Source organism: Syngnathus typhle, linkage group LG14 (genome assembly GCF_033458585.1).
Source record: "Syngnathus typhle isolate RoL2023-S1 ecotype Sweden linkage group LG14, RoL_Styp_1.0, whole genome shotgun sequence".
NCBI classification, from domain to species: domain Eukaryota; kingdom Metazoa; phylum Chordata; class Actinopteri; order Syngnathiformes; family Syngnathidae; genus Syngnathus; species Syngnathus typhle.
Genome location: NC_083751.1, coordinates 7,038,520 through 7,061,556, shown reverse-complemented (window position 1 = coordinate 7,061,556; position 23,037 = coordinate 7,038,520). Strand labels below are relative to the sequence as shown.

Genomic DNA, 23,037 nt, shown 5'->3' with positions numbered 1-23,037 from the left:
AGTGTTAGCGCCCCTCTTCGTCCTATGATGATGGACTGTCGGTTCAATGGCGTCATTGAAGCTCTAGTGCCTGTCCGGGGAGTAATACATTGATAACAATATCTGCTCATAAAGACGGGCTGGTGTGGAAAAGGTCATGCCCGTTGCTTGCCTGTGCATTATCTCTGACTTCCCCCTCTCCTCCAGCCTCCTCCTCTTCTCTCTGTCAACCTCGGTGAATTTCTCCATCTCCCTGGCTTAGGGTGACGAAAGGCTGCCCCTCGGTGTGTAAGGAAGCCGGAATGTCATGTTTAAACTGGAGTTAGAGGTATGTTGACAGCCCAGACAGAGGGAACAGATGGCAGTGTGACGTGCCCAAGGACATCTGGCCCGCCGCTGTCTGGACCGCTGCATTTAAAAGCTAACACTTTTCTTCTTTAATGCCCGCACCCCTTTTTCTTTTTGGAGGATTCTTTCAGTCACTTTGCTGCCAGCTTTTATTGATGCCTTCACCTCTAACTCTCACCTTTTTAAAACATATTTGCCTTTCTTTCGTGCTATACTGATACAGCGGTGTTCTGTAGTGAGGCCCAGGGGGGAACGAGAGAAGACAAATTGAGGTCGCAATGCAGATTTAACCGATCAAATGTGTTTTGTTGTGATGAAGATCATCGTTTGAATTTTGTTGAAAGTCATGATACATACTTTCTCTCTCTTTTCATGTTTGGCAATTTGTAATACTGCTTCAATCGAATTTGTGCAGATTTATTTGGATCATGGGTCTTGGATCACGGTGTACGGGTGTACAAAAAATCGTAAGTAACGTGTGCCATCACAGATTAGTTGACAACATGGTCGACAACACAATTAGCAGCTTCGGGCTGCTATCCAGCACCCATGGAGTTAGGTGCCATTCTCATTGGTACCCCATCTGTGAATCTGTAAAGTGATACAAATGCCTAATCTGGTCAAGGGAATCAAACCTGCTGCTCTTCAATCACAGCCACGGGCCAACAGTGAGATTTGCCAGCTGAAAAACAAAACAAAAAACAATTAGCAGTGCGTCGTCAAAGTGAAAAAGATTAATCCTGAGAAAACTACCTCAATTCATGTAACTGCTTATGTTCACTCATGGATGGACCCATTTCAACAACACAGCAACACTGCAGCAGAAAAACATTCTATCGGTTAAAATGTGGAGTCTTATCACCACAAAAAATAAATTAGTTACTTGTGCTGTACTAAAGCTGACATTATGTGGAGACATCGTTCTCCAAGACGATTCACATTCCAGTTGAATGCGATGTTATCGCTACACTGTTTTCTACGTCCATGTGTTAGTTCTTGTGAGAAACAGGACCAGTTTATTTGTGAGAACACACTAAAGGTGTCTCTAGTAGTTGCTGCTCTTGTACATCAGGAAACAATGCAATAGAACAAAATATAGATTTGGGATGTAAACACACATTCTAAAGAAGCATTTGTTCAAATGAAAACCTCAATAGTCACCGAGCCCAATTGAGTCAATAACACCAGGAAGTTTGATATATAAACTTTACACTATAATAAACATCCATTCTGTTTCAATCCCTTGTCATGCTTTTGTCAGTTTCCAGTAAAAATGTCCCAGGTACACTTTGCCTCTGAAAGTCAAAAAGTCCTGCCAAGTCATCCATCTGACTTTTAATTACCTGTGCAGCCATGCCTGGAAGGCTCTGCATTGTAAATTCCAACTGGGCCAGAACAGTATGCGTGCCATGTCACATCACACAGCAGCTTTGTCTTGCGGCTAATTTCCACCCGGAAGTCAAAAGAGAAAGTGGCAGATATAGAAAAAGAGAGGCTATATTTGCTGCCATCTTTTCTGGCTGTTTGTTTTTCGGTCTTGTAACAATGGCTCAAGTCGGAAAGGGCAGAGAACAAAACATTCTCATCTAAGCAGAAAAAGTCACTGTCACGAAGGGGCTTTTTCTTTTAGATATCTCAAAAAGGAAAACTCGCAAAAGTAGCAAAGTCAATAGGTTCATCCAGGTACTATACCCACCTCTCCTTCGTTGCATTTTCAAACTCCTCACAGAAAGTTACACATTTGCATCCATCTCAAGTGAGGTATAGGCAAAGAGAAATTGTGACCTCGTTATAGGAGCAAGTTTGGCCCCTGAGACCCAGACGAGCGTCGTTTACGAGCTCGTCACGCCAAGAGAGGTCTGACAAAGTGAGGCGAAGTGAGCAGAAGCCTCCTGAGGTGACTCCGGCAAACAAACACAAACTTGTATTTTAGAGGTCCACCCACTGCACAGCTCAACCCTCGCCGCTCTCAAAGCCTGCGTGGTGTTCATTAGCATGTTTTTATTTGTCGACACCGACGCTGCTGTTTGTCATTGCTGTTGCTCGGGCTCTGTGATTATGCCTGTTGTTGTTGTTGTTTTTTTTTCCCTGGCAGAGGGTGGTCTGAATATTAACAAGATCACAATGCACAAGCTGATTAGTATTGAATGCGGTGTACATGGCAGTTCTCTATCCGGTGCGATGCTGTTGTAAAATTGTGATGAAAGTGAGGGTGGAGGCATCAACGAGGGCAGCGGGGAGTGAAAACATTCATCTTCTCAGCTACAAAGGTTATTTTCTGAGTAGTAATTCTTTCATAAAACCACGTTTTTCCTGAATAGAAATACGCCAAGCCACAAAGAGTGGTACATATGGATGTATTTATGTCCCACTTTTGTTCTTGCACGGTTTGTTGTGTAATGTTGAGACTTTAAAAAAAGCTTATTTTACATCTCCGCTTTTCATGAAAAGTTTTTTTTCCTCCGCAAGAATAGAATTACGAGTAAACAGACGTATTTGCGACACATACTCTTCACAAAGCTCATTCCTGCTCAATATGTCCAACGCTTCCCAACATAAAGAATGGATTGTTGACCAAATAAGAAGGGGTAGAATTGCTCACTGGGGAATGATGATTGGAAGTCAAAGTTGGAGTCTGCATTGATGCTTTGCTGAGAAATTGTAGTTTGTGAACAACTCCAGAGTTGTTTCTCTAGTCATTCATCACGGGCCCCTAGAGATGAAGACTGGCGGAGCAAAGGGCCTCCTTTGGTGTCGCCACCACTGAATGAAAGGGAGGACCAATGTTTTATAATAATAGGTGCCCCAACGTGACAGCATTATATTGTGTTGAATTTGAGGGGGGCAGGATACATTTTGTATTGTGATACTGTGTGCGTGCGTACGTTTTTATGTATGTGTATGTATGTATATATGGCCTTGGATGTCCTCGCCCTACTGAATGTCTTTCCATGTGTTTATTGTGGTGTACTAATTTTATATACAATTGCCATGCAAATTACATTCTAAGAGTATCTTATTTATTTTTCATGCACACTGGATATAATGTTCCCTCTAAACTAACACGGCATGCATATAAAAGAGGAGAAAAACACAAGCTTGGTGAAATTTTCCTTACCTGTTTCAGTTGTAAATATTCACTCCCGTGAGGGCTTGATACAAGTAGCTCAAGGTCTTATATTTTCTTCAGAATTATTTCCACTTTGGCTTCAAGCTACTGGTAGTTGTATGACTGTACACACAGATGTATACACAATCCCACTGTAACAATAAATTCCTCACCAGGCCACCCTCTGATCGCCAATTGTCTCCCGTGTCTGCTTTCATGTATGCACAGCCCCATTTTAATATAGCAGCAAGCCCCGATCTCCCAGAGTAACAATAAACTTTACTTTTAACTGTCAGCAGGTCTTAATCACCGGGATTACTGCTGCATTAAATGTTGGATTCACGTTAATGTTCCTGCTGGTAAAGAAACAAAATAGACCCAGAGAGATAAATATCACCCACCCCTCAACAGAAATGTCTCATTTTCATCACTAGCAAATATGGCTGACTGTGTTTCCATGAATGCGGTCAGTGACAATGAAATTCTTTATAAAACTGCTTAACCCCCCCCCCCCAAAAAAAAAAAGAAAAAAATCTGAAAATGTTTTATTTCCTTTCCCGTCAGGCGCCATCTCTGGAGCTCAGCAAGGCAGCTAATGGAGTTTTAGAGGCCTGCAAATGGCACACTGCAGCCTCCGTGGCCAAAATGAATTTAATAGCGCTTGATTTATTGAACCAGGAACCGAAATAAGGAAAGTAAAGCAAGACAAGATGAATATTTCTCATTTTATTTTCTTGATATTCTTAACACTCTGCTTTATTGGCCAGAATAATTAAAGTTCCTTTTCAATTAAAATAAATAAATAACATGTTGACTTTAATGTTCATATTGATTAAATTATACATGCTTTTCAATTGAAACTTGAGGATTGTTGTGGTTGTATTTCATGTAGTGGTGTTTAGCTGAACCACTTTAAACCATTTTGATTCTCGCATGTTACATAAAATGAGTTTCAATTCTAAAATACACTTTGTGTCAAACTACAATTATTTCATCTATTTAGAACATTATTAGAACATTAGATAAACATTAGAAAACATTTACAAAACACTGTAGTTGTTTATATTTATGACAGAATAATGAATAATATACATCATAAATTGTTCATAGAATTGGCACGGTCAATCGTTTAAGTAGTATTATTTTATTTGAAGAATAAATGTTGACAGTTTTTGTATTGAAGCTTGTTAGATTCTTCTGGTGTACCTAAAATTATAGCATATCATGTAACTCCTGTCAGGCTCTTTTTTTCTGGCACAATACTCGAAATGAACAAAATTGGACAAAAGTCAGTATCATGTATAAATTCAGACCCTACCAAAAAACTGCGCTTAGTAGAGCAGCGTGCCGGTTCAGCTGCTCAATCCATGCTCGACTGCATCCAAAATGTTTTACCATAGCTTAGCCGGGCCCGCTCCCGTCAGTAGCATGCACCCCATTGGCCCTTCGGAGTGCTTTGAGAGTAGTAGTGGATTAGAGGCCTCTGTGCGTCGTGGCTGTAATGCTTGTGTCACGTTGTGGGAACAGTGGGTAAGAAAATAGGGAGCTTTAAACAATTCAAGCGTCTCCTCAGGGAGGCGAGGTTGGGCCAGCCAGCAAGTCTTCATGCATTTTCATCAACGCCGCTATCATTCCAAGAAAATGCCAGTCAACTGGATGAATCCATGCAAGAACCAGGAGCAGCCATTTAATTTCACAGCACCGCATGATGTTTGCGTGTTTGATAGTCTTTGCATCCTGGACCATGTTCCGTGTTGCAGCCTCAGTTATGGCAGCCGAAAACAAATCTGAATGGATGGATGATCACACTGCATGCTTGGCATGTCCAAAATGGAAACATATGTGGATTTTCAAGTGGGCCCTTACACATTTGTCAGATTTATTTCTACTTAGATTGTGCAAGGTAATTCCAATATCATGAGACAGGCACACAACATGGATACAAGATGGCGGTCTTTATTGTAAATTTCATGGGTGTTTAGGTGCTGAGTTGGACTTTTACCGCAAGAGCTGCAGAAGCACAGAGAACGATGTGTGCCTGAAAGACAATATGGAATTGATGAGAAGAGCAGTGTAACAGCACGTGTGTACCTGCAGGAGATTGGGAGTGTTAGTCAGTGTTTCCAGTTACTAAGGCGAGAGTGATTTGTTTTGTTTGTTTTACCTGTATGCGTGTCATCCAATTGTGTGATTATTTTTATACACATGAACAATACCTAAATAATGGACAAATACACAACAAAACCATGGTAAATTTAATTGTTTCGAGACATTAGTGACACAAAGCTGTGAATATAGATATTATATATTTTATATATTTTATCTGAAATAATTTTGAAAAATAATTGTAGAACTGGGCACATTTCCAGCGACGTATTTTTAAAATATAAAGCAATCCTTTGTATAGATAAATTATGATAATTAATCACAGTAAATCTTCTAAACTAATCTTGGTCTCACAGGGACAATATATTGTGTGAGTTACAACTATGCATCGCTTACTTTTTTCTCAATTGACACAGTTCCCTATTTTATTTTGTTTTTATATTGCAGCACAGTTACGGAGCAATCACAATTGCAACACGTCACTGCACAAACTTACCATTTAAGTGCTTGTTGTAAAGTTGCCATTACAACACCGTGGCCAGTTGTAAGAGCCATTAAACGGAGCTCTCAAAGTGGGAAGGGAGGGATGCACCCCAAAACTGGGGCAAGGCGCCGCAGCCAATCAAGTCAGAATAGAAGGATGCCGTCTTCCTATCAGGATGCCGCTGCAGGTCGTGCTGACGAATCCTTCCAAATTGTTCACCCCTCCCTACTTATCTCAATGCTGGTCCAGCGTTGCATGGCCGCTTTAGCACAGTGTTGCTCGCACAATCTCTCCTCTCCCCTGAGAAACTATGGCCGACTCCTGAAAGAAAGCCTCTGGTGGCAGCTATTTATAGAGGACGACACGGGCGCATTTGCATCTGGAGCTTTTGAGAGTGAAAATGAGAGCGATGCGTGAAGCATATAGTAATTTTGTCGGAAATGAATTTATCTTAGTTTATCCTGCAACTAAAGTCATTTCGATGCAGGACAAATAAAGAAAGAGAGGATGTCCAGGTTTTCTCTACTGATGGAAAAACACCTTAAGGGAAAACAGACATACCAAAATTAAATTAAGCTATTTGGTTTCTTCAGTGATAACATTAGTCTGCATCTTTTTAAAGCCCAAACCAGAGCCGATGCATCTAGTCTTTGAAATGCAGACGTTCCTTTTGTGCACTTGTGCTTCTCTTCCCGTAGAAACAGTGCCCACGCAGAGAATAAATGATGTCGATTAAGAGATGAAGGAAAGTGAGAGGGGAAGACACAGCTTAACACAGATGTATTTGTTATTCAGGTTTGATTTCCTGCAAAGAAAATTGCAAGGAGGAAAACATCAACGCGTACTCTTTGAAGAGGTATGTGTGTGTGATGTGAAGTGTGCACAGCGAGCTTGTTCGATGTGAGATGGAGTGCACTTTTTCTCAGTGCTGTACACTGTGTAAACGGCTGCTAAAGTGCAGCAAAAAGGCCTCTCAGACGTGATCACATGCCTGTACCTCGAACTGTCTGTATACATACAAGCGCTGGCCGGGGCTCTGCGGACTCAATAGGCAGCTTGGATTCGACGTTAGTCTAGTGCGGAGGCTTTTAGATTTACTATTACTTAAATGGGAGTTCAGTACACGTACACACACACACAAACACTGTCAAGTCTCATTCTATTGTGTGTGTGTGTGTGTATATATACTATGTATAAAAAAAAAATATATATATATATATATATATGTGTGTGTGCGTGTGTGTGTGTGTGTGTGTATCTACGTACATGATAACACATTATACGTATGTGTTTTTGAAATACCCCATAATTTATGGGTTATAGCGTCACGTGAAATACATTGTGTATTTGATTCATCAATATAAACTTTTTTGTTTTTTTTTTTTAAACCAATTTAATTGAGACAATGTGTTTCATCAATACTCACGCATGTAGTATGTCAGGGAGGTCAATACAGAACACTGATGGGGTGTGAGAGTTCTTACATACAGTGTATACAAGGTTTTCAAATGCGTATGTTACTGTGTTTTTTCGGATTTAATTGTGAAGGGTGGGCGGCTTGACATATAAATATGTTAATGCATGTTTACCCCCATTCACCGCAAGGCCACGGGTGGACCGAGTGTGGTCGAGTGAGGTGCAGAGGGTCTTAACAGGGGAGGCAATGAAGTGAGAGAAGCTGGGTGGGGTAAATGTGGGAGGGAGGATGGGCCGGGAAGAGGCGGTGGAGTGTGTGTGTGTGTGTGGGGGGGGGGGGGGGGGGTATACATTATTAACTACGACTTCATCACATGTTCCCAGTTTCTTGGGGACTTATTATTCCGAGGCGCTTTAATGAATACTAGAAGAGAGGGCACGGAGAGGGAGTGATGAAGCAAGTGCAGACACCGCCACCAACTGGCTGTCTCCGGTAATGGGCAATAAGCATGGCACACAATGGCAACAAAAAAAGTGTGTGTGTGTGTGTGTAGGGGGGGGGGGGGATTAGCAGCTGGCGATGTCCCAGTCTGTCACCATGCATATAGATTGGGATTTGTTTTGTCAAGGTCACGTGCCAAGTGCACACCTGAATGTCTGAAACCTTGAACTGTGTGGGCGGGGACAACTTTGGACTCCCGCTGGGGGCAGTTGTTTGATGTTTGCATTAGAATGAGTCTTCATTGCATGCTCTTGTCTGCTGTATGATATATTATTAAGGCACACTCGCAGCTGAATTTCTTTTTATAGAGTGATGAAGTACCGGTTTGCCGTCTCTCACGGTCAGGAGATTAGAATTCAAATCTCTGTGAGGACTTTCCATGTTCTTTAAGTGCTTGTGAGGCTATTCAGTTTATTTTCCATAATACGTGTTCAATCACTAATGTTATTTATGCAGTGCAGCGTAGTGAGGAGAGCAATGACCTCCACATTGTAGGGACCGGGCAGCCGTTGACGCACGGTGCAACATCGAGTGGTTTCTTCGGGTGCGGAGTCAAGCGGTTCATTTGTGTCACAAGAACAAAGAAGACATGTTCTTTGAGTGAATAGACACTTGATCAACTTCCTGAAAATACATTTTGGTCTGGTAATCTTAATTCTGGTCATCCAACATCAAATATGAAAAAGCCAAAAGCAAATCAATTCACATCAAAGTTATAGTCTGTGCTACAGTGAAATTTTGCTGGAATATATTTTGCTTCATTATATATTGTTTTGCTTCTAATATTTTATGTTAATGGTAAACATTTGTAATTTAACATCCAAATACGCATCTGCATTATACGGAAGATGATTAGGGCCAGTGAAGAAAAATCAAGGGGGGGTCCGTAGCATTATTTGTATGGAATGCGCATAATTGTAAGTTATGTGTTGAACTTGATTTGTTTATGCTAATTATAAAACAAGGCCATATTGTTCAGATATTTTTCAGAAGGATGACAACTAATAAGTGAAAGTAAAATATATTAAATATAATTGCTTGCAATGATTGTGAGACCTTTTCAGATGAGCAAAAATGAGTTCTCTTATAAAAATAAAATATGGGATCTTTTACCAGTTGGATTGTTTTCTTTTTGTACAGTTTTTTTACCTCCTGATGCCACTCATGATTAGAAACTTTTTCTACGTCAGATGTTAGTGAAAGGCGATGTCTTGTCAAAAGGGTTACAGCAGACTTTTTGCAATGGCAGAAAAAGTCTGACAGTCCCTCTCCCACAAATGACCACAGTCTGGCCTGGTCCTCGTCATCTTTATTTTGTAACCCAAAGCCCACGTGCAGCTGCTTTTACAAGCCTTTGATTCCCTCTATTCTCCTCAACCAGGAGGCCAACTGGCGCTGGCGGGCTGCTCCCCATCCTCTCTGATGGGTGACAGCTTAACAGTTTCTCTGCATGGTCAGGAGCGCCAGCGGGCAACTAACAGGGATTCTGTCGGTGACTACCGACAGCCGCAATTCATCGGCATGGTTGACCTTGTTTATCACACGGGGTCAGAGGTGACGCATCTCCTAATAGCCGCAGACGGAACACGCCGTGGCGGCTGGCGGAAAAGAAAAAGTGGCGTCAGACAAGCACGGCTGTCGCTCCTGATTCCCCAAATGAAAAGAAGGCGCACAGCGGTTAAGTTGGACTGTGCAACTTTGGGGAGTGGGAGGCTGCACACCTGTAACATGTCACTCAAAGCTTGTCATCACTAACCTGAGCCATTCATCATTTCTTTGAAATCATTAATCTCAACTCTGGTCATGAGCAACTGGCTACAGATGGGTTCCAGGCCCGTCTTGTTCCACTTGAGTCGTTAGGTCTTCGTATCCAAAGGCGCTCACATCTGAGATGACACCTTAAAGCCTGTCGTCACTCTTGTAAAAGTTCTCTGTCTGGTCCCAGGCTTGTCTATGAAATTTGTGACAAAGGGATGTATCAGTGGATGCTGCAGGTAATGAAAACCATGATGAGTTTGCACGCTGCTTCTAGCCTCAATCATCTATCATGTCATATGAGACCTGACTGAAGGATCTCATAGAGAAATCAGCAGGTTTTAGTGTGAGCCGCTGTGGCGCTAATCCCCCCCAAGACTTTGCTTTATTACCTCCTCCAGTCCAATAATGATGCTAAGACTCAGAGCTGCCGTGGTTTGTCATGCTTCAGCTCCACAGTCAACTTGCATAAGGAGAACAACAAAATTGGCCACTGCATGACTGCGCTTAACTTTCCCATACTGAAAAGATGAAAAGATAACTACCTCGATACCTAAAAAGAGGAAATAATTTGTTTGCTGTTTAGTTCCTTGAATCTTTTTTAAGGTGATAAAATACGTAGCCTTTAAAGATCCAACAGATAATCGAGTCTACCAGTTACATCGTCGTTTGTTGCCTGTTGCATTTGAACAATTGTTGAACTAACACGAATAAATTGTGAACACACGGGAGGGAATGACTCTTCACAGCAGCAGGTGACAGTTTTGTCAACAGTTTTGAAGAGCAGATGATGGATGTCTTCAGATGTATGAACAAACAAGGTGTTTAGATCATGGAAAAAAAACCAGGCGACATAACGCAATGGGTTTTGGGTTACGTCGTTTTACGCAACAGATGTGGAAAAATGTTTCACGTGAGTCGAATGAATTTGTAAGCTAAATGAAATGTTGATGTGTTGCCTTGACTCCATTGAGACACCATATTTAATATACTACATATTTTTTTATTATTTAGGGATAATGTTTTCCCTTCTCATTCTATCTTTTTTGCCATCTTTGTCCTCCATTCATTTTCTGTGTTGTTTCTGGAATCTCCCCGTGTGGGACAAACAAAGGAACATCTTATCTTAAAATTGTCGGATGTCTCCAGGCATTGTAGTTCTCAAAGAAACATGCCTTTTTAGAAACTTCTGTGGAAATGGAAACTCTGACTTGTATTAAATTGAGTCCAAATTTTGGCAAACTAGTTGATGAAGACCAGATTATGATATGAATCTGAAAAATCCTCCAAATGATCACTTTGCATGATGTTACGCTAAACAAACACACAAGAGCATGCTGATGCAAACCAAATGTGAGCACAGCAACGTGATTTGAAGTTAAAGTGAGCACAACACTGCATGAGATTCCAGATTCTTATTTCTTATAAGATGAAATAATAATGAAACAAACATATTTTTTTATTTTAGGAAGCAGGATTTAGCATTCGATGTGCCCAATGATAATTAACAAGTACTGAAGTTGCAATTTTTGTCAGGATGGTCGCTTCTTTGTCTAAATTTCCCATGTCACACCAAACCATGCTCTTCAGTTGAGTTTGTAAGAGCGCTACATGAACGCACACTCACACATAACATAAACAGTCCCGATTTGGGTTCAACAGTTCACACCGCCACCTTGTGAACTAGCGCTCAACCCCCATCAGCGATGCCTGGACCCTCCTGAGCAAAGGGAGGACTTAAATGAAATAATAAATATGCACGCTATGACTCCCACTTTCCCACTTTGACCCCTCTCAGGACCCGTTAAAGCAAGCAGGAAGAGCTAGTGAGGGGTATGAAGTGAGAGGATGTAATGGGGGAAGAGGTCTGTACATTACACAGGTGACCCAGGAAATTCCTCATAAAGGAGGAGACTATTGAACTGCATCAATGGGGTTAGAAGAGTGGTGGTAAAAAACATTCAAAACATAAAAGTGGAATCTCCACTAAGCTGATGTGAGCTACCGTAAGCCTGACAGCTGGCAGAGGATGGGGGGAAAAAAGCAAGGTGCTGATCATGTATAAAAACACAAGGGAGGTGAGCTGTAAAATTAGAAAAGCAAGAGAGAATTGTATTTTCATAAACATAAGCTCTGAAGATCCACTAATACTTTGCAATATACGCTTTTTACACAATTGAGTTGGAGGAGGATCTTGAGCGCCATCCCCTAGATATCTTCTTACATCATCACTCTTTCACCCACTTCTTGTATATTATCTCAAACAAGTGATAGATGTCCTCTGCTTTTTGATCCTCCAGTGTGTCCTTGACCCAAAACAGGACGCCAAAAGGAGTGACGTCTGCAGGTCCAGATGCTGCGGCCTGTGAAAACACGGCGTGGGCGAGCCCCCGCTCTCTCTAGGCTGGAGTTCAGTGCTGTTATAACATTTGGAGGACAGGCCCGGCCACTGAGAGTCTACAGCTGTGGCACATGTGAGGGAGAAGGAGAGTGTAGAAAAGCTTGAAGGAACATTGATAAATGGAAAGATTAAAGGTCACTGTTGAGACTTTGTTGGCTCTATTTGCGTAACCTTTTATGCATACTGTAAATGTATGGGCTGTGTGTGTGGATTTGTAGGAGCGACTGGAAGATTGCTGGAATTGAAAATATGCCTGTTATTATAGCAGAAAGAACTCAGTCACCATCGTGTGAAAATAAATGTGAGTGTAAAAGCATGGCAGGAATGTACGGAGATTACGATGGTATTCTCTGGGTGGAATAGGTTTGAGTTTGACAAGTTTCGTTTCTTTAATTTTTTGAATGATTACAAATGGTTGAAAATGATGAATATATGACAAGCGGAATGGATGGATGGATGGATGGATGGATGGATGGATGGATGGATGGATGGATGGATGGATGGATGGATGGATGGATGGATGGATGGATGGATGGATGGATGGATGGATGGATGGATGGATGGATGGATGACAAAAAACTCTGAGTTGTTTGCGATGACCACTTCAACTTACTATACATATTTTAATGTTGGTCATTATAGTGGTAGACCAGAATTGTAGAACCAAGTATTTTTTTAGATGACCACTGTTTTAAAATAACTTTAGAATAGGATGAATTGTACTTTTTTTAATCACTCTTCCTATTTACAATTTAAAGCTTCAACTCAGAGGTGTTATTTTAGCATTTATTGGATTGAATGAACACAAACATCAGAACACCTCAAGTGACTGCTAGGATAGCTGGGTAGACGGTCAAACAAACAGTTTGATTACATTTATGGATAACTGTCCTTTACTGTAACTGCCTTTGCCTATAGCCGTCTCCATAATAGGCTCTCTGGGACATGCTTCAGTACCCCGCATAGTTTCCAAACAGCCTGCTATGGGGTTGCGAGGGGCATCGTTTGTTTTCGTGTCCCAGCAGGAGGGCAGATGGGTGTCAACCTGGGTCAGGGCATGGCAACGCTTTGTGGGAGTACTTTGACAGAAAGGCGTGGCCTCTACAGACCCCACAGAATGCCGCTTCGATAAAGCCCAGTCAAACGCCGAACTGTGTTTGTATATCCTTTATAGAGGACAGCCAAAACAAATATAGTTTAGATTGTTTGTGGTGTACTTTGAAAGGAGTGTCCCTCCATCCATCCAATTTCTTTAGTGCTTGTCCTCATTTGGGTTACGGGTGAACTGCAGCCAATCAGCTTGCTGGGAAAAAGGCAGGGTACACCACTGACTAAACAGCAGTTGTGACGTCAGATATCAAAACACTTTTAGACAGGGTCATTTTTATTCCTTGCATTTTAATGAATGACATAAAATTGGACTCCAGCACAAAGGATACCTTTCCCAAAACGGAAATTGAGCATCACTAAGGGTTTATCTCTACACGTGCCAGTGAGTTGCCAAAAGGGTTATAATATTATCTACTCAATCCGCTATTTGGAATGTTAGTAAAGCAGGCTTAAAATGAGAAGCAGAGGGGAAAAGAAAATCATTTACCATTCATGGGCCAAAGAGGCGAAGATTTGCTGGAACAGAAAGAGGCTTCCCTCAAATCGTTGGCAGCAGAGAATTATCCGGAATGTCTCGGTTAGAGGAATTAAAGTTCAGCCCATTCTAATCATTGTACTGAATAGAGGATGTATTATTTTATTTTTGTTTATATTTTCTAAATTATTTGAGTTGACTTCCTCTTTTCTTCTTCAGACATGAAAAAGTGTACAAATATATTGTAAATTTTAATGAGTATATCTCCAGAGGTCAACTTTGTAACAGGACCTGTGATCACCCTCATATATATTTTTATAAATATATATGGCCCACTGTGCCAGTTCAGTCGGCCATAAAAGTATTTTAATCACTTATGAGCTGTACTATATGACAATAATGACAGATGAGGAAAATCACATGGAACTTGTATCAGGAGAACTAAAAGGATATGAATAATATTCCTTGGGAGGAGAATGATCGCTAAGGATGTAATTAAATCTCATTATTTATGAGGTCTTGGGATTGTATGGGGGCTAGATCAAGGCCAGTTTACTCGTTAGCCTTTAGGGGAACATAAGAAAACTTGGCTAAGATGGCTCTGGCAGATGCTACCATGTGGTTAAGTGTGACTTAAAGAAAATCTGAAATTTTACATATATTTTCAGGAGGTGGCTATTCCATTATTGTCTCAGTAAGGTTCCTCAGGTATAATTTAAGTGTGTGCCCCCAAATACGTGGCAAATGATTGGCACCTCATTAATCATCCATTCTGTCTCTGAATTGTTTATTTTTTCTTTCAAATCAAATTACACATAGTAAGTTGGGGCCTGAGCATTTCACAAATTGTTTTATAAAGGTGACTCATACTGACAATATTAACAAATATGACCAGAACAAGAGTTCATTATTGGCGCCGATGTAAAGTTTCATAGAAAAGTGATATGTAGTTTTAATAGCATCCTGCTAAGTAACAAAGTTGCGTTAAGAAGAGAATACTATTCTTGCAAAAGTGAAAGATGAGACCTTAGTGTCTCAGGCTCCCAGGTAGCATTAGAACTATTTGTCATGCCAAAGTGATGGAGACCCAAAAAAAAAAAAAAAAGATGATTCACTATGACAAGTGCAGTGTTTCAAACCACCTATTTCTGTCCGTCCCTGCCACAGTGTGTGTTTCTTAGTTTGACTGACACTGTCAACCAACACGCCACTGCACACAATGACACCCGGCAGACGTCTTCCAGCTGGCATCAAAATCATAATCCTGTCACCTTGAGGAAAGTGGATGCAGTGTGAACGTTGCCATAGCAACTGCTAACATTTGGCATGGAGGACCGATATTTTTTTTTTCCCCCACTCTTCCTTTCCAGCGCCTAGTTGAGAATCACTCCAGGCTTTAGGTGCTCCGCCACACTGAGTCAAACATATTGTCCACATGTGCCATGTGAGGATTTGTTCACGTAACACATTGGGAGTATTTTGCAGCAATAAAAAGTGTTCAAAAAGCAAATGAGATGTCGGCACCACTTGGCTACAGACTGGCCACAGTTTTACGTACACATGCACAACCCATTGAGATCTATTATGAGTTGTGTCATTAAAGACATCAGGTATTATTATTGAATTGTACTGGACTTCGGGAAAAGAACATTCTCTGGCACCCTTGGAGTGTGCTCACGTATTCTCTTTGTGTCTTTCACAAACTTTTGGTATTTGCCTCTAATTGTGATTCGCAAGGACAAAAGGAGATACGTAATAGAGAAAACGATTGGGGTTAATTAGCCCTCACTGCTTGCATTTGTTCATGTTCAAAGCCTCTTTCCCTTTTTTTTTCTTTTACTTTCCATCATCACGGGGGTTTGTAGACCCACAGTTTAGATCATGCGGAATAGAAATGACGACTCATCTCAAATTCAAAAATGCTTCATCTCCACATTATGGACAATCATCCAATAATGACATTTTACTATGTAGGCCAAGTAGACTTGCACGCATTGAAGACTGAATTGAATGAGACAGGATACAAGAGATTTATTAAGAAAAAAAAAAAATGTTTTGGCCGAACACCTGTTTCCTGTACAGTTCAGTGTGACCGTAATATATGCTGTCATCTGTGGGACAGGAATTTTAAACTGCAGAATTCTGATGGATCTGCTATCCAAAATATAATGGCAATCAAAAACAGTGTGGCGTCACACACAGACACGTGAGGTGGAAGGCTGTCTACATTTCCCCGCTTCAGATGTGTGCTCTCCCTGGCTAACATTACATCATCTTTCCATGGAGATCTGCTTGCAGCTCCTTTTAGACTTTTTGACAGTGTGCTTAGATTCCACCAAGTCAGTTTTTGCTTTTGGTGTGTTTCACTTGCTGATTTTAATGGGAATGCCCCAACCTTCTTCTTGTTGATTGAAATTAAAAATGTGTTTATTTAGTATTTCTTTAAGTTATTATGACTTCTCCTAAATCATTATTCTATTTGTTCTAGTGCAAGTTTATTCTCTTTTTTTTTCTTTAGAAAGATTGACTTTTTTCTATTCAAATAGTTCTTCTTCTTGGCTCCTACCTGAAGATAAAATAGTTTTTTATTTAATCAAGATCATGTTTGTAAGGGTTGAGACATTCCCATTATATAATCGTGTAGACAAGCTGCAGCTATTGACCTCAAATGTCAACTCTCCAAATAAACAGTATAGGTCAAGGTCTGTCCAAAAAAAAACATTCTGAGATGGTGTCTTAAAGAACTTTGCAACGTTTTGTGTGTGTTTTTATTCCCCTTCTACAGTGTAGGACAAGCGTCAGGATAATTTCTATTCAGAAAACGCGTGTGTGATGTAGCCGTTGGCATCAGGTTCAAGGATGAGTCTGTGCAAGGCTCGAGATGCAAATACACCCCATTCTGAGAGGCCAATTATTTCTCGACTCAAAGGCTGCAAGAATGTTCGTCTAATTATGGAGGAGCTCGCTCAGTCGTTCGGCAGGCTGAAAAGCTGCAGCTACTTGAAAACAATTTGCTCCTGTTGAGTACCTTGAGTAATTAACGGCGGCCTTACTATTGAGAGAAAGTTTGTTTTTTTAAGTCATTCACTTGCTTGTCGTGAGCTACTTTGATTCATCACCTCAACTTCAAGAGTGTTTGCAGCTGAACTGTTGCTGAAGGAAACTTTTGAGGGACCTTGAGTGGCTCATCTTCCGTTTGCCGCATCTTAAGAAACGTCATCCTGAAAACAATTGGCTTCCTTCCACATAATGGGAGAAAGATAACAGCTATATTTACTGAAGTGTTTTCATGCATTAGCGCACCGCCGATGAAAACAAACATCGATTTACCTAAATACACAATGCACTGGGAAAACAACCACAGAAAAGAACACATTTACTTGCAAAATAAAAGCATGTGACACACAGAAAATCTCTTCTTAATACTTACTTTTCACCTTTTTAGGCTTTCATAAAATGAATGCATTCAGATTGAGTTGGAGAGGTCACATGGATGAAATGAGTCAACAATAAAAGTGGAATTTACAAAAAAATTCAGCATGGACTGTGACTGCAGATTAAGTTTACCTCTTCTTTTGGCCATTTGTAATACACTTTTCCTTTTCTCGCCTCGAAGTCTGGACAGCCAAAGCAGAAAGGTCATCATCACTACTGACCTGTGTCTGCCTTATTGTTGCTGGGTAATAAATGAGGCAAAATGGACCTCAACCGCCATAACAAAGACAGTCCGATAGCCAAATTGGAGTCACAAAGGAAAAGAAAGGATTGCGGTCATATGAGAGGTAAAAAAAAAAAGGAGCTGCCAGGCACGGGTGGGGGTTCACAAGGTCACCGTGTTTAAATTCCTCTTGGTTTTTGATGAGGAATGAGGTCATAGCATCGAGATGACTGGCTCCAGAGAATGAGCTGAGTTTTTTTTTCGTCAATATGCCTCTAACCTCCTCCGTGTAAGGGCAAAGACCAGCTCGGCCACAGGTTGCTCTCTGTGATTCATCACAGTTGAAGTGAAGATTGGTGATGAGACTTTTGACAAGTTGGTATGGTAACAGCCCAGCGAGTGAAATAAAAGAGTATTGCTCCATAATGGCTTCAAATCGTTCGCTGCAGCCTGCTGAATTATATTCACGTGTGTTGGGAAGAAATTGGGTCAATCTGATTGGATACATGTTTTCCTCCGTTGTGTTGGTGCAGAAGTCCGACACATCACTCATCTTGCAAGAGGTGTGAAAATATAGGTCAGTGATTATATGGCAAATATTTAAATACGTTTAGTAATTCTTTATGCTAGTTGCTGTGATTCACAAACAGACTACCAGTCCGTCTGATAAATATTTGTGAGACGAACAGGGAAAAGAACTCAAGCATTTGTTGTATCTTCCTGATAGAACATTTTATTCCAGAATAGTTCCTGTCCTTACTGATGCTCAGAGGTAGAATAACCCCCTGACTTCTCCTCCTGTCTGCTGGGCTGCCCGGAGGGGTTGTATTGATAATATCCCAGGCTGCGAGATTCAATGCATCCCCTGGGCTCTCAGAACTAAATGGAGGAAGAGTCCCCGGACACTCTTTTTGCTCCATAGCCCCACTGCGCAGAAGAAAGGAAGCAGGTACACACACTTAACATGTTGCACACACCTCATTTATTCTCATTGTGAGTCCTCCTACTCTCACTCGCTGCAAGAGCAATGATCACAGGGTGAAAGGATGGACAGTCGGGTTGTCTCCCATCATATGTGATAATCCTGCCAGTGGAGGCAAAGCTCTGCTCTCACCTCCAATCTTGTTAGGTTGGGCAGATGGAAGCGAAAGTGACTTCCTGCCATACGGTCCCTCACATTAATATCTTTGCTGCTTGCCTTTATTTGTCACATGCACGTGCACACACACACACACATACAGTGAATGACAACCATATGCAGAGCTGTGCTCGTCTACAACCCCCTGCGGTTGGTGCGGTCTTTCGGTGTCAAGACTAAGGTCATTGTTTGAAAGTGATGCAGTTAAGTCTGATCCTTGAAGGTGGGGGTCAAAAACACCATAAAAGTCAGTCAAGTGAGTTTATGGGTGGAATACTGACTCGTTGAAAGCTAGGTGTGTGTGGTTATAACATCTAGAGATCTAGAGTGAACGAATTAACAATTATTATTTGTGGCATATTTTTCGGGTGCAGACATGAACATTTAAGAGCAATTTCGTTTCCAATAAGTGAATAGATGTTTTGATCATATTTGAGAGTAAACAATTAAATGTACGCCAGAGTAGTGCTGAGATACGAGTGAGATGACTATTTCTGGATATGAGCCGGCTGAAAATTTTCCACAGGGGAAAGACAATTTGACAGACAAGCATTATGAGTTACAAGTGCGGTCATAGAACAAATAGATAAATTTAGACCTCATCATGGGAACAGAAGGCAGGGTGGTACACTGGTCAGCATGTCCGCCTCACAGTTCAGATTCTACCTCTGGCCCTTTCATGTTGAGTTTGCATGTTCTCCCCGTGCCTGCGTGGGTTTTCTCTGGGTTTTCTTCCTCGCACTTCCCCCAAAAAAACATGCACGGTAGGCTGATTTAGCACTCCCAATTGCCCGTAGGTGTGAGTGCGAGTGTGTATGGTTGTTCGTCTCTGTGTGCCCTGTGGTTGGCCGGCAACCGGTTCAGGGTGTCCCCTGCCTACTGCCTGATGACGGTTGGGATAGGCTCCAGCACGCCCGTGACCCCCGTGGGGACGAAGCAGTACAAAAAAATAATAATTAATGATATTATTTTTTGATAGTATACTGCAAGTATGTTTAATGCACCTTAATAAAGTAAAAATGTTCATGTAAAATATTATGATTATACACAAATAAATGATAATCAGTGTACTCGCTGTCTTACCAAAGATCCCATCGTTTGTTTTGTTTACATTTCTCTGCAAATGTGTGCATTAAACAACTATTCAGTAATTATGGTTGGGCCTTATAAATATTTATATTGAATATTAACAGCTAAACAAAAAAGGCATTCACTTGAATATTTCTCATATATCCTTGCATACATTTGCAATGCATATGGTAGAAAAGCGTTCTTGGTAAATAACCTGAGCTCCTGACTGAGAGAGTCTTGTGGCTCCTCAGCGTGCAAGTGTTTATGTGTTGGTTTATGTGTCAGTACGAAGCGGGCCGCCCGCTGAGAGCAAAGATGCTTGTAAAACAGGCAACACATATAATTGAACTGCAGCGGGTGTCACTGAACGCGTCCCTTGGTGAATGCACATAAGGCACACAAATGTCAGCGCAGCCAAGCAGCAGGTTATGTGAAGCCTTAAAAAATACTAACTAGAATAGCACTCAGTGGAGCGCCTGCCTCTGGCAAGATTGAGCTCAACTTAACCAGAGTAATATTTAACAAAAAAATGAATCAAGTGCAGTGTTTGTCACTGCAACTTTATGCAGTGTATAGCAATGATTTTTATTCTTCTTCTCCATCCACCCAAAAAGCAAAGGAGGAGGATGAATTTATTTTGCAGAAATAACGGAAAAATATGGAGGTCCAGTTTTTGGTGTTGTCTGTCCATGTCATGTTTGTAATGTTGACAGTAAAAATCATTTCACTTTCCCATGTTGTCATTTAGTATGAGTTACAAGCGCGGTCATAGAAAAAATAGATAAATTTAGACCTCATCATGGGAACAGAAGGCAGGATGGTACACTGGTAGCTTTCTTCTGTGACTTCCCTGTTTGCTAATTGTCTTTCTTGACAGTATGTTTGTCGCCATTTTCTTTAAGTCAGTCTTGGATGCAATCTGCACAAACTGGATTAAAAAAAAATGCCACTGGGTTTAATTTTAAAGCTTCTCCCAAAGAAGAAAAAGAAAAGCTGTGTACTACTGAAGGACCCCCTAAAATAAATTCAAGGACCTTCCTTAATCTCAAACATTCACCCTTCACGCAGCTCGCAAGATGGAGAGGTCATTTTAGGCCCCTAAAACTGGGTCATGAGGGTCTTGGTTGGAAAAAAAAATAAAATCAGTGGTGAGTTTGTAGGGGCAAAAAGAAAAACTGGAGTTGAAGCGATTTTGGTCCCTGGCTAGGGAGAGTGAGGAGCGAAAATGACAGGATGGAACAGTACAGCCCCGTTGCTGGGGGACATAATTTTTGGGCAGCATGCCAGGCTCATAGAACCAGACTGTCAGTCTCTGCTCTGCGCGGCTTTGAGAACCTCAAGGTTGTGGCCTGCACCTCTTCTGCTGACAGGAAGTGGAAAAGTTGGCTTGGTCAAAAGGAATTGGATGCTTCTTTGCCATGCAGGTCTATGTCTTAGGGAGCTGGTAATTGATGTCAAGGAAGTACATTGACGTAGCAGTCTCAGTTGTTCTATTAAAGGTTATAATAAATTATTATTTCACGTCTTCTTGGTTCACTTTGTGTCACAGTCACGTTTTCTTGTCACTGTTGGTTTTTATCCATGTTCCCGGACATTTTCATAGTTTTTGTTTACTTTGGCTCTTCTGATTTTTGAAGATGTCAATTCTTTGATTTGCTTTTTTGGTTTCCTTTTTATTAAACTACCAAACAAAAGCACTCATTGCTTGCTTCCCTGAACTTGGTTCCTCAATCCTGCTGTAAACATAAGAGCGTAAGTGCAGAGAAATGTTCCTGCTTGAGAAGGAAAATATTAGTGATCAAAAATATATATATTTCAAGAATAAAATGTTAATTTATCAAAAACATCACTCTCCTTGATAAAACTCAGCAGAATATTTTTGACTCCAACAGGTAAAAATGCATAATTGAGGCAACTGTGTTGTTTAAACTTTTTATTGCTCCATAGCATTAAAAACCTCATTCCTCCATTGTAAACGATGCCTTTAAAACAACACAAGTAAAATTGAGTAAATAAAAAAACATTGGCATTGTAAATTGATCTATAAGGGGAGGTTATTTTTTTGCAGTTTGAAATAACTTTGCTGTTCTAGTTTTTGGCACACCAAATTAGTCTGGACATTGTATATTATCTGATAGGTTTGTGCACAGAGCTGCTAAACTACTTAACATTAAATACCGCTCCTCTCCCGAACATAATGCCTTTTTAAACTTCACTGTCCTTCACCAGTTCTATGATGGTTCGTGAAATATTAACCTTAACATCATTGAAATAGATGAGCTTTTTACTGGCCCACCCATCCATGCTATTAGTGTTTGGGCTGAAGGTCCCAATCATTCAGCGCGCTATACACAAACAATTTAGACGTGATAGCAAAAGCACACCCTTGATCATCTTCATCTGTACTTACTAGTGAGATTTTAAAGGGAATTGTCCAAACAACCAAACGCAACTTCAAGTGTTTCAATTCACTTCCTCGGACTTGCTGGGAAAAAAACAAAACAAGCATGCTAACACTTTTGCGATGTGCACCCGTTCGCAAAGTTCTCTTTAACGTGCAATATTTGGAACTAAGTGTTCTACAAGATGTTTGGCTCGCCGTGTTCTCTTCGTGGCAATTCACTTACATTCTAAACCTTGTTTAAAAAGTCTGCACTTAATATTCCATAAAACATATTTTGTTGAATGGAGGGGCCACTTGTGTAAACTAGGTAATAAATGATTATAAACATAAATACTCTGACTGCAATTATAAAATAAGTTACTTATCTTTAAAATACAGAAAGAAAGCATTTAAAACAGCCAACAAAAATAAGCTTTGTGGTTATCATTCCACAGCTGCATTCTGCGTGAACATTCGTTGTATTCATGGAATATCTGACAAAATAAATAAATAGATAAATAAATAAAATCCTTGCATTGGTATTTTTGTTTTGTTTTACAGTACCGTGAGTTTTAGCTGGACAATGAGTTAGAATCGAGCAATTACAATGTGAGCGGCTGGACGAGTCCACTGTCTTCTGTTATGGGGGATGAAGGCAAAGTTGAGGAGGTTCTGGATGGCCGCGTCAAAATTAATCAACGCGATGCCCGTCCCAATTCCCCTGTTGGTCGGACCCGGGGCAATAGGCCACGGTGGGTCTCCATCAGGTGTCCAGAGCTATTAAGAGTCATGAGCCTTATTGGGAGTTTGGCTGGAAGAAAGTCGTAGGAGGCAGACTGAGGTCAAAAGGTGAAAGTCTCCGAAACCGGCATTGCCATGGTGACCTCAGAAGTGTCCCATTCTGGCGGCGTAAAGGCTGCGTGAGCGTGGCGCGACTGAGGAGAAGCGGCCAAAGCTGGACAAAGGCCACTTCATGATGAACTGGGAGGTCACTGGCAGGAGATACCTGGACAGACGGAGCCATGGAGGGACAAGGGGACAGGATGAACATAATGAGAGGATTAGAGATATGAGTCACGCTTCAGAAGTCAGGATGCTCAGC

General features: G+C 41.0%; 1 protein-coding gene across 3 annotated transcripts in view; it reads right to left on the bottom strand.

Annotated features, from left to right (window-relative positions):
* Nucleotides 1-21,470: 21,470 nt before the first annotated feature.
* The window catches only part of ttll7 (tubulin tyrosine ligase-like family, member 7), a 48,465-nt gene continuing 46,898 nt past the window's right edge, over nucleotides 21,471-23,037 (bottom strand). For 2 of the 3 annotated variants that reach the window (XM_061296909.1, XM_061296912.1), the window contains one exon: nucleotides 22,807-22,941. Coding sequence is in view for 1 of the 3 variants with exons in the window: in XM_061296911.1 (XP_061152895.1) it covers nucleotides 22,821-22,941 (121 nt within the window). In the remaining 2 variants the exon portion in view is untranslated. Of the gene's footprint in view, nucleotides 22,942-23,037 lie in introns of all 3 variants that reach the window. The other variant, XM_061296911.1, reaches the window with a different exon arrangement.